The sequence below is a fragment of the Mesoplodon bidens genome (genome assembly GCF_964165515.1).
Source record: "Mesoplodon bidens genome assembly, chromosome: 7".
Lineage (NCBI taxonomy): Eukaryota > Metazoa > Chordata > Mammalia > Artiodactyla > Ziphiidae > Mesoplodon > Mesoplodon bidens.
Window position 1 is genome coordinate 89,518,957 of NC_138164.1, and position 12,805 is coordinate 89,531,761.

The 12,805-nt window shown below is 32.9% G+C and overlaps 1 protein-coding gene across 2 annotated transcripts in view; it reads left to right on the forward strand.

The window, feature by feature from the left end:
* The window catches only part of ELP4 (elongator acetyltransferase complex subunit 4), a 233,716-nt gene that overhangs the window by 97,860 nt on the left and 123,051 nt on the right, over positions 1 to 12,805 (forward strand). For both annotated transcript variants that reach the window (XM_081241480.1, XM_081241479.1), the window contains exons 8-9: positions 53 to 161; positions 3,124 to 3,230. In XM_081241480.1, the coding sequence (XP_081097606.1) occupies positions 53 to 161; positions 3,124 to 3,230 (216 nt within the window). The remainder of the gene's footprint in view (positions 1 to 52; positions 162 to 3,123; positions 3,231 to 12,805) is intronic.

Below are 12,805 nucleotides of genomic sequence, written 5' to 3' on the forward strand. Positions count from 1 at the left end.
TAGATGGTATATTTTAAATATAACATGAGTCTTTTGTTTCCTTGTTTTACAGAATAAAGCAATTATTGCTCGTGTTACAAACTTGTCAGATACAGTAGTTGGTCTGGAATCATTTATTGGTTCTGAGAAAGAAACCAACCCATTATATAAGGATTATCATGGTAAGCAACATCTTTATAATGAAAAGGGCGTGTTCCAATTGCCTGGAAGAATCTTGTCCAGTCATAATATCTACTGTCATGTAGCATGAATTTTATTTTTTAATATATCTGTTAAACGTTTTTCCTTCCTGGCCAATCTTTCGTGGCAGCTTGTCATCAAACTACATTATGACTAAGAAGCACAGTAGCTATTTGAAAGGTGTCAAACCCAGGTACTAAGGCATGGCTCAGTCAGATGTACATTTTGTCCCTAAAGTTGCTGTGAAATCAGTCTTACTTATTAACCACGTTAGAAATAAATATTATATAAATTCTAATAATAACAGCTATGTATAGTGGTTTATACTTTACAAAGCTTAGCTGTATGATAAATAAAATTCATACTGTATTACAGTTAAAAAGTCCTAGTCAATCACATTTTCAGAAAGTAAACATCTTTTATTATATTCGGACTTTTCTTTGATCATTTTGTTGTTAGAGTTATTAGCAAGTTTTAAAATGTTACCACCCTAGTATAAACACAGGTCAAGTAATCAGGCTTCTTACTTATATTTTTTGACTTTTAATAGTATTTTAGTCATTTGGTTAATTTGGGTATTTTTTTAAATAAAAGTTCCTACATAGAACTGTCTCAATAGGGTAAGTTTAGTAGTTATGCTTATCTTAAATCTAAGCTGAATATAGAGTATGGTGAATACTAAGTTTTTACCTATTTATTATTCTGAATGAATACTAATTACTGCTATTATTATTGTGGAACTACTATACTTCCATGGAAAACCTTAGTCTAAAGACTGAATAGCTTATTTGAAGCCTGCTACAAGATTGTGTAAGATTGTGATTGTAGGACTGTGGCAATTTCTAGAGTCTACCAACAAAAAGATTATAAGATACTTATGACCACCGGGGTTTTAAAGAGTTGGCATAAAACCTTTTAAAAAAAATAATAAAATAGCATGATCTAACAATCGAGTATTTTTTAAAAGGCTAGAAAATATAAACTGTGAACACAAACTACATAAAATAATTTGCCTCATGATCATTGCATAAGTGTTCATGTGGTGTATGCCCAAATTAACCCTCTATATAATTCATTTAATATATTACTATTGCTTTGGTAGGAAGAGAACTGTTAAGGTTAAACTATTTCCCTTTTTTTTTCTTTTTTCTAAAATTTGTATTAAACTATAATTGACATATAATATTGTATTAGTTTTAGGTCTACAACATAATGATTTGATATAGGTATATATTGAGAAATTATTACCACAGTAATTTTAGTTAACATCCATTACCACACATAGTTACACTTTTTTTTTTTTCTGTTGGTGAGAACTTCTAAGATTTACTGTCTTAGTAACTTTCAAATATATAGTACAGTATTGTCAACTGTAGTCACCATGGTACACATTACATCTCCAGGACTTATGTATCTTATAACTGGATAAACTATTTCTTTAATTTATTATTTCATTTTATGTTAAAACAACTCAAGTTAAACATTATCTTTATAAGTTATATCTGAGTATCATTTATAAGTACTATGAGTTTATAAATTTAGTAAAATCATATTTTATATTTTAAAAAATATTATTTTGATTGAAGCATTTCAAGGGTTGAAAAGTTATGATTTTTTTGTGCTGAAATCTCTGGATTGATCAATTTTGTTTGCCACAGATTGATGGGTGATTCTGATGATAAGTAAAGTTTCTGTTAATTAGAAGGACCTGATGAATGATTGATTCACTCTGTAAGGCCTCCTGATTTAACAGTTAGCTAAACAAGCACTTACAAGGTTAAAATGAGAAATGTGCACGTGGAAGTATGGTGTGATTATTTCTAATATATTTTACTAAATAACTCTGTATGAGATATTTTTAATTTGTATGTAAAAGCTGTCTTCTTAATAACACCTTTTGCATTTTCTTAAGTTTAAAAAGTCAGATATTTTAGTGAATTATTTTTGAAGGTGCCATTTCTAAAGTTAAGCAGTTGGAAGTTGACCCTTTTAAGCTAACAATAATACATTACTAAGCATCCAAATACACACACGCGCAAAACTATATACTAGAGAAGCAATTATGTAAATAAGATTTATCTAATTTGTTCAGATCTGGATTTCCCTTCTTCCCCCATGTTGAGGGATCAGTGTCTTTGGGATGGTAATTTTTAAATATGGGCTGAGTCAGGCAGAGAGACGTGCTGAAGAATCTTCCATGTCTTCATCTGTGGCAAATGACCCCGAGTTTAGTCAGAAACTGCATTAAGCTGCACAAAAGCCATCCAGTGCCCTTGTCAGAAAAAATTAGCACGTGTTTCTATTGACAAGAGGCCAAAGCTCACGGTTTACCTAGCACTGTTACAAAGCTTAAAACAGCTACATAAAGGTCTAACATGCCACAGAAATGAGTGTCTTGGGATGGCATGGGGGTTAATGTTTGATGCTAGAGTGTGCTCTGAAATGTAGTTTTCTTCAATGGTTTGTTCAAGTCATTAATAAGGTATAAAATGAAATACTTTTCATTAGTGCTTCACTGGTTATCAGTAACCCATAAGCCTTGTTTTGCTGGCTGCTTACTGGTGCATTTAATAAAATAAAGATCACTCAGTGGTGCCGTGGGCAGCATGCAAGGTGATAGCCATATTTGCTTACTGTAAATACAAGAGAAAATCACACACAAACCGGCTGTAGTTTTGACAAGTATTAAGATCCTTCTTTACATCTGTACTTCTGTACCAAAGTGCAATTAGTTTTCCTCGCACAAGGATTTCTGTTTATCTTATTCTGCTTGATTACTTGAGTATAATCACACCATTTGCTTCATTGCTCCTGGTAGTAAGCTCCAGTTTTAAAAGGGGGAGGATGCTTGTGTGTAAATTTACAGAATTCTGCTGTAAGACTCTTTAATTTATGCATCCAATGACAGCGTTTTTTTAATTTTTTAAATTTTCTTTTCACAAGGTTTGATTCATATACGGCAGATTCCTCAGCTTAATAACTTGATTTATGATGCATCAGATGTCAAAGACTTAGCTTTTAAATTAAAAAGGAAGCTATTCACCATTGAGGTAAGAGAGAATTTTTATGTTTGAGTCACAGTCTTGAGGTAAATAGTATCTCTTTTTCTTTTACTTTAATGAAAATCATAGGAGATATTTTATGCTAAATATTTTTAAGTTCTTTTGATGTAACAGAATAATTTTTTTAGACTATCCGTTTTTGTCTTTAATTTTAATGGTATATCATTAGAGTATAGCAAAAATGATTTTGTTTTAAACGTCTGTTAAAAGTAAGGTCCAAACTTACATGAGAAGTATGACTGCATATTTCCAATGCTTTCAAAAGCGTGTTTAATTAAATGTTAATGAGCTGTGCTTATTTGTGTGTGGAGTGTGAATGCTACCCACAATTGTGTATGGCTAAGAAAAGAAGATCCTTATCTACATTCTAAAAGCAGTTTTCTTTACTATTAGTGAAATCACCTTTCCGCTTTCCGTGCTGAATAAAACAAAAGTATAACTTACACCAGCGTTTTTAAGTAAATTTTCTACAGAAACTTAAACTTTTTTTGTGACCTTTATGCCAGCAATAGTGACAGAAAGTAGTAGTGCAAAAGGTTTATTTCAACTTAATCTTGCTAAAGAGCAAATGAACATAGCATTATTAAGCAATTAAAGTTGGTGTATTTATTAATGAAATAAATGCTCAGAAGAGAGAGAGAGGTGGCTTCTGGGTGATGTGATAGTTATCAGTATAGTCACTGGTGCAATTTTTTTTAACAAAGACATAAAACAGCCAAGCAGCCTTGACAAACCATTTTGTTTAATCTCTTTTCAAATGAAAAGCTCTTAAGCAGGCCACTTGTCTTAACTGCTTGAAACCATAAAAAGAGAGAATTGCCACCAATAAATTAGCATATTTTTAACTTCATCATCAAATGATGGTCAATGTGGCTTGGCACCGCTTTGGTGTTTGGGACTTCACCCTTAAGTGACCACTCTGGCCCTTTTTTGACCCTCTGCCCTCTTTAGCTGGCCACTTGATAAGGTAACTTAATGGTGCTCTCTCTTTTTCTCTTTCCCTTCCCATTTGCAAGTGGCACTAACCTATAAATCATTGTAAGGGCCCTATCCAGTGACAAATTAATGTGCCCTCCTCCTAATTAATGGTCATCAATGTCCTTAATTATCTAATCCTATTGAGAGCAGTTAATAGTTAATCAGGCAGCCAGTTCTTCAAGCAGGTCATCTCTGCAGGAGTGTTAGAAGTTTCTCATCTGGGGATGCTCCCTTCAAAAGCCACTTAAAGCCAAAAGAAGGAGAGTGTAGAAATAGTGATTCTTGAGCTAATTTGCCTTAGTTCTCAAAAGGAACCATTGAAATGGAACCCAACACTGTAATTGTTCAACATTGTTTCAGTTTTTCTGACAGAATATTGGGTAATTTACCATAATATTGCTAACGCTTTTAGAGGGATAAAGTTATAGTTGTTAGCATCACAAGGAAAACATGCCTCCTCATTTTCTTTTAGGTGGAATTTATATATTTAATGAAAGATATAAAATTTTTTTCTCCATGTGGCACCTTTCTCCCAAGATGAGTATTCTGACAACGAGGTCTAAGGTATCATGTCTGTCACCATACAAACTAAGCAAGGAGATTCCCTAGTGAAAAAAATATTGCACCCAGAGAAGATGGTTAGCACAGTAACATGAATCATGTTTATTTTCTCTCTCCCTCTCTCAGACACACACACACACACACACACAAACTGGGTCTTATTTTGGGGGTGAGGAGTAGAAATAAAGGACTTACATGTCAGGTAGGACCTCTCCTTCGAATAACTTTAGGTTCTAATAGTGACTACCTTTTACTACACTTTACCACTGGAGCTGATAAAAGATCTAGGTTTCTGTTCCATTTCCTCTCTCTTCTTCCCACTATCCTAAACTAAGAGAACCATTATAATTGGTCACCCTATGATTTGGAAGTGGTATTTAAAAACAAAACACAAGTAGGTGGTTGTTCTTTTTTTAAAGTTAATATTCAATACAGTTGATCAAATCCCTTACCTCTTTGGCTTATAACCTAAATGAATATGGGTTTTTTTAAGTATAGAAATATAAGTGAAACATATTCTAAATAACCTATTTACTTATGCCATAACATTCAATTTGGTGATTAGAAAAAAAATGTGAATTAAAGAATCAAACCTAACAGAAGTTATAGGATAAAATCATGTATTTCATGAAAGATTAAGTGCTTTAAATGTAGCATTGTACATTATAAGATGCATATGGAAACAGATAGCAAGTCTTTCGTGATATATTATGGGCAGTGGAAACAAGAGGATTCCTTCATCAAGTGGCAGTGTTTTGATATGCACAACAGATAAATATTGTTTTTAAACTGCCTTGATATTTAAAAAATAAGGAGATGTACACTATACTAGTCTGTAAAGTCTAAGGCTATAATATACCAGACATTGACTCCGTGGCTTTCTTTCAGAAGGAAAGGTGGTTTAGCAGGTAAAGCAAAAATACCTTCTGATTCCATGCAGGTAGATTTGTTACATGTGGGAATTTACTGTGAGTAACATGGTCTCAAAATGTGACACAGGTGGAAACAAGGGGCAAAAGAAACAAGTAAAAACCCTCATCTCTATTTTTAGCATCCCTTTCTTTGATTTATTAAATCATTGCCTTTTTTCATGTGAAAACTGAATATGTTTTTACTAATAGCCACCCAGGGCCTCTAACAGGTAGAACAACTTTAACGAGTAATCTCTAGTTTCTTTGAGTTATTTGGAGAAGGCAAAAGAATATTTCTCCCTTTTTGGAGCATGTATTAGTATTGTCCAGATTCAGGTGGAAGCATTTGTCTAATCACAGTAAATTTTTAGTGATACTTAGTATTCATCACCTATAAAGCTGTATGAATTAGCCCCTCTACAAAAACCATAGCAGGATCATATCTATAATAATGACACTAAAATCCTGGCATGCATTCTGAATAAGTAAAAGAGAAAGTTTATAGTTGATTCAACATGGCTTCAGGTTAAAAGAAATAACTTTCCAATTCTTTGAATGTTGATAATCCTTGTAAACTATACATAGTAATTCTCTAGCATATCTGCTTAACCATAATATACTGCTTATTTCTTGACCTTACCATAGCTCCATTCAATCATAGCTAGCATTTATGAAGCCTTTATTGTATACCTGGCACCGTTCTGGCTTATTTATATTTTCTATATTGAGATTAAATATTTTATAACCAAAGGCTTTACCAAGGTATAATAATAGACTCAATATATGGAAACTATGTCTTTTTCATCTTTGTATCTATCCCAGAACTAAGAAGAGTCACAGACTTAGGTATAAAATCTCTGCTGAAATATATGTAATATAGGTAAATTATGGAGTTTAAAGAATAGCCCAAATAATACAGCTATAAATATTATATAAGTTCCACTGGTCAAGTGACCTATAAACAGTACCTTCTCAGTTAAGTTCTATAAAATGTATAACTTGGTTACATAGCTTCACTTCCAAGATGAAATAACTACTTAGATTTGTATTTTTTCAGTTTCTATAATTTTTGCTTCTCTCATGTTGGGATCATCATTAACCAGTTTTCTGTTTATATTAGTAATTATGATGTAATTATAGTACATAAGAGATTTGGTAAGATTTGAAATGTAGCTGTATTTAATTTGATGACATGATAAGAGCAGCATTTTTACTTGCATTTAATATTATTATGCTGTTTTGATTTTGTATTGTTCAGTTTGGTCATATCTTAACACACTCTAGTAATCTAATTTTCTAATATAAATAATAATAATGTATTACTACATTAGGTGCAGACCCTATTAAGGTTATTACAAACAAGGTTCCTGCTTTAGTGATGGGACAGTTTTCTAGCTCTAAGATTCAGTGTTTCTATGTTCAAGTCAGAAAGTATGGTTACTGGGGTATACTGGAATATACAAAAGACATTCACCGTTCACTGCAAATTTTCAGTATAAAGATAAACAATACTTATGTAGGCTTTTAATTGATTCAAAAATAGTGAGAATCATAAATATCATATCTTTGTGGGTTTTGTCTGCTAAATAAATACTAAAAGTTCAGAAAATCAAAGTAAATCAACTTTATTCACGGTTGTCTTGTCATACTTTGCCCCTAATTCAGAATACAGGACCTCAGTACCTCTCCAATCACCAAGAACTTTTTCTCACAGAATAATTGATCAGCCTGTATTTATTAAGAAACTATTATTTTTATGCACTTAGTAGATTCATTCTTAAGTATTAAGACCAGAATAGTATATGCCATCCATATAAATTAGCTTTATATTAATACTACAATATACTTGATATGATTCAGTGGAATTATTTGAAATTTTTACATATTAGAAAAGCATAAACTTTTGCAAACTACAAGGGTGTCAGTCACTGTGACAACCTTGGACAATTTAGAGTGTTGCATGATATCTTTGGTCCTAGGTTTCCTTACTCCCCTACACTTTTTTACCAGCTTTTCTAGTTCTTAAACGAGAACTAGTAAGGTGACTGTATGTTTACCATATCTAGAGGTAGAGGGAAGGGAGAGTTAACTTATATGTCAATTCACAGTTATGTCACAAAAATTTTAAAAATGGAAACATAAATGTCTGGCTCAGGAGCATTATTAGGTTGTAGTATCATGAACCATGTAGTCCAAATACACCTTTTCTGATAATGATGCCCTCCACAAATATTGACTGGTATTTCAAATCCCACATATACTGCAGTTAGCAAAAAGAAAACCAAAGTGGATCATAGACATCTATTCTTATAGATAAAATCATTTGTCAAAAGTAAACCCAAATTAACATTCTTTAACAGTAGAAATGTCATTTTATACTGTTCACATTTTAATGTTCATTATATTATCATCCCCATATTTACACTTTAATTCCCAAGTGATGTAGACATACAGTAATGTCATATAGGTTTCACAGAATCTCCAGAAGCTGGGTTACTACTATGCTCTATATATTTCACATGTCATAGCGAGCCTATCAAAACTGCATACCACCTTAAAGGGAACACAGTTTTGAGACTCTGTCTAATCCTATTTCTTCCCACTTTGGAATCTTAATTAGAAGAGATAAGAAAAAAAAAACATCATTTAACTAAATTATTGTCCTGAATCTGTAGCAAAAGATATAATCCGAAATTGGGCCAATTAGTGAACCCATAGTTAGCTATGCTGCAGCGAACAATTTGATTAGATCTGACACCATCCTAGTTCCCACTGTTGTTTTGCCAGGTATGATGGTCAGACTTCAAAGAGCTTGAGGCATCAGCAGGGCAAGGTTTGGAGGCCAGCTTAGGTCCGGTTGTTAATCTCTCTGCTAAAACCACAGCAGCTCTCACACAAAACAAGCTTACACGACACAATCATGCGGTATTAAAGTTAGGGTTGAGTCATGCCAATTTGCCTTTGATTTTTTGATGATTGACCAAAGATGGCTACATGACTAGACACATGCTATAAGTATACTGATTAGGTAAGTTCCCAAAATATTTGAAGTATTTTTTAACTTCCTATATAAATGTTGTGAAAGCTTATTCCCTTTGATCAAACTTCCAAAGTAATAGTACTATATTGGGAGTGGGGTGGAGGGAATGAGTATTTCTTACTGGCAGCTTGAATCCCAAACTTTTCACTTACTGTTTCATAAAAATTTGTCTTTACATTAATAATTCCTTAAGGAGAATGTAAAAGGAAATAAAAGGAAATTGTTTCTAAGTGGTAAGCTTTTTAAAAACCTATTAAGCGTGTTGAAAGAAAAAACATTTTTCCCTGCATCATTTATCTTCACTACAATTTTTCTGAAATTTCTTTATAATTATTTTCCACTTAAATGTTGAGTAAAGTGCCCTTCCAGGACGTGATTGTATAAGTGTTCTTTTCTCTGCATTCTGATTTGTTGGAATATTGCAGCAATAGTGACATGTTTCCATTCTGAGAAGAGCCTAAGGCTGCTTTAGTATTATTCCAAATGATTGAAGCTGCCATCTTGCTGACTTTCCCTTAGGCAGCCTAAGGCCTGTTTGCTTTTGTGTTCGTTTCACATGCTTCCTGTGAGTTTGGCTGGCAGAACATCAGTGCTTCTCTTGGCAAGGAAGAGTAAATTCATGTTTGGCTATTACATATCTTAAAGTTTCTGTATGGTCAGCAACACCTAAGATATTAAACTTGTAATTCATTACATCAAATGAATCCTGTTTCTTTGAGAGATACTTTTCAATATCTTATGACACCTTGACTATGAATCATTTCTATAAAAAAATCGTCCTTTTATAAATTGAACTTAAGGTCTAATATTTCACACTGCACTATTTTTTAGGCTAATTCCTACTGCATTTTACTTAGGAAATTTAAGGAAAGCATATATTTGAATAGCGAGAAAGTTGCATAAAGCAAAAGTCAAATACTTAGAATCTTGCCAAATAGTCTTCGGTCCATGGCTCTCTCCTAAAGATCCTGTGGTACCTGTAGTGCAGTAATCTCACCTTTGAGACCAGGATGATACAGATATAGCATTGCATAAGGGTGCAAGTAGAAAAATCTCTTCTCCTTCCTAAATTTTGCAGATACAAACATTTTTGTATGTGTTCTATGATGTGGCTCCAGGAAAATTATATTGCAGTACTTCAAGGATTTTTTTTTAAAGCCTTTGTAGAACTGCTGTAGCAGAATTCACTCCATTTACATGTTATTCCCTGAAACACTTCCCCCCACAATGTGTTACTTATAGTGTCTAAGGAGGATAGGAAAAGAGAAAACAAAAAATGATGACAAATCATGGCTGTCCCATTTCATCAGCTAAATGCATTTTTATGTTCCTAGGAGATAAGAACGTATATTTTACTAATATAGCCTCCAAGGTACTTGGAAGAGTAAGAAATACATAGCAGAGCTTAATAAAGATGGTATCCATGAGCTTTTTGATTGATATAGGTAGCTTTGAGGATGCTTTTATACCAAAAACATCCTTAGTCCTTCAATGTCTTTGCACAGCAAATGTCCAGAATATTCATTCCTCCATTCCTTTTATGGTTTTTTCTTATCGCTGGATTATAGATTAAATAGTCCAATCTCCTTCTTAGAGAGGTCTTCCCTGACTGGCCCATCTGAAGTACTCACTCAGCTACCCTCTATCATGTACCCTATTTTAATTCATAGCATAACACTTATGTATTACTATAGCTGTTTATCAGTTAATTTGTTTATTTTCCCAACCTCACTCAACCTTACCTGTTGTAAGCTTCACAAGAGTAGGGACATACTCTGTCTTGTTTGCAGCTAAATCCTGAGCATGTGTAGTAGGCGTTCCATAAATATTTGTTAAACTGTTATAGTACTATTTTTAAAGTAACTTGTATCTATCATAACTTTCTTTAAAAATGTGTGTTGAGTATCTCATTTATTCTAGGCATTGTGTTGGGTACTTTCACATACATTACCATATTTAATTCTTATTTGATCCTCATAGGAACCCTTGCCATAGGCATTATAATGCACATTCTAATAAGGAGACATAAGGAGTTATAAAACAGTCCCAATGTCATAGAGCTGTGCTTGTAGCCAGGACTCAATTCAGATCTTCTGACTCCATGTGCAGAATCATACTGGAAAGTTAACATGTTCAGGAGCTCTGCTAATTATTTTTAATAAAAAATTAAAAGTTCGATCGAATGTTTAACAGAGTCCTGAGACTACTACATGTGCTTTATAGACATTTCCTCATAGATCTCACAATGCCATGTACCACTATTACCTATACTATACATATGAGGAAACTTAAGGTTCAGAGAGGTCAAGCAACTTAACTTAGCCAAAGACACAGAGTTAATACTAACTGACAGAAATGACACTTACATTCAAGTCTGTTTTATTCCAAAGCCTGTGCTCTTAACCACTAACTACTCACCACACCCCAAGATGAACCACCATCTCATCTTCAGTACATAAGCCAAAAAAGCCTCTGCCCTGATAAAAAAGAACGAACCTCCAAAAAATGTGTAGGTATATATGTAGGTGCATACATATATGTACAGGTAAACATAGCATATGTGTGTAATATGTACAGGTAAACATAGCATATGTGTGTATGTATGTATACATGCACATTTATACATAATCTTTTAACATTCAAGTTAAAAATTCTTTTGTTCCTAACAAGAATTTCTACTCTATTTTTATAAATACATTATAAAACTCAGACTGGATTAATCTTAGTTTCTCCATTATATAATATTTTGCTATGTTATGTGTGTGTGTGTGTATACACACACATATAATATATCAAAACATTTTATATATATATATATATATATATATATATATATATATACATATAAAATTAGGGTCGCAGGATTGTTCTTTCCTCATTTTTTACTTACTTCTGGTATATGGTAGGGTTTTTTTTTTTTTTTTTTTGGCTGTGTTGGGTCTTCATTGCTGTGTGCGGGCTTTCTCTAGTTGCGGCGAGCGGGGGCTACTCTTCATTGCGGTGGCTTCTCTTGTTGCGGAGCACGGGCTCTAGGCACGCAGGCTTCAGTAGTTGTGTGGCACGTGGGCTCAGTAGTTGTGGCTCACAGGCTCTAGAGCGTAGGCTCAGTAGTTGTGGCACACGGGCTTAGTTACTCTGCAGCATGTGGGATCTTCCCAGGTGTCCCCTGCATTGGCAGGTGGATTCTTAACCCCTGAGCCACCATGGAAGCCCGGGTAGGGGTTTTTAATAGAAAAATTAATTTGTAAAAACTAAAGCCTTTCACTAAAACACTATCCACTTCTGCAGGATTTCTAGATCTTAGTTAAATAAGGTGGGGAAAGTATTCTATACAGAGAAATATGGTTCCCTTATTCTAGTCAACTATATTGATATGGTTCAAAAGTATCCCAAATTTAGTTACAATATATTATTATTGTATTCACTTAAGTTCTACATTCAGGTACTTTTTTTTTTATTAAAGTCTAATTGACATCATTCAGGTACTTTTGCAAATATTAATTTGCTCATAGATAGTTACCATGTTTTTATATTATATTTTATATTTTTCTAAATTATTTTAATGTATCATCTTTGGAGCATCAAAAATTTTCTTCAGATAATTAAGGTGTATACAACTTATAGTAAGAGTCAACCAAATTCAGTTTTTCAAAAATTAAAAAAATTTTTCTAATTTTGCCTCCCGTTTTGTAATAACTGGTTCTAATGAAGGTTTGATCCATTCATACTAAAACCTTTTTTTTTTCTGTTGCAAATGTTTCATTTATTGGAAATTCTTTGAATACCACCTTTAAACAAAATTAAACAGTAAATCCTATGATCACAAAATATTTTCCTTTTATAGAGTAATATTACTAAAAAAGTTTCCTATAGTTTAGTAATAAGAAGAAATTGTGTTCCTCATTAAGGAAATATGAGACTAAATATAAATTTTTAAAAGGCAAGATTTGGGGGACCATAATAAATAATTAAGAGGAACTGGGATATAATGAAAATGCCTTTGGGCACACAACTAGTAAAGCAGTTCTCTTATTTAAGTAGAAATTAAAATTTTGTCAGAGTTATTACTGTCA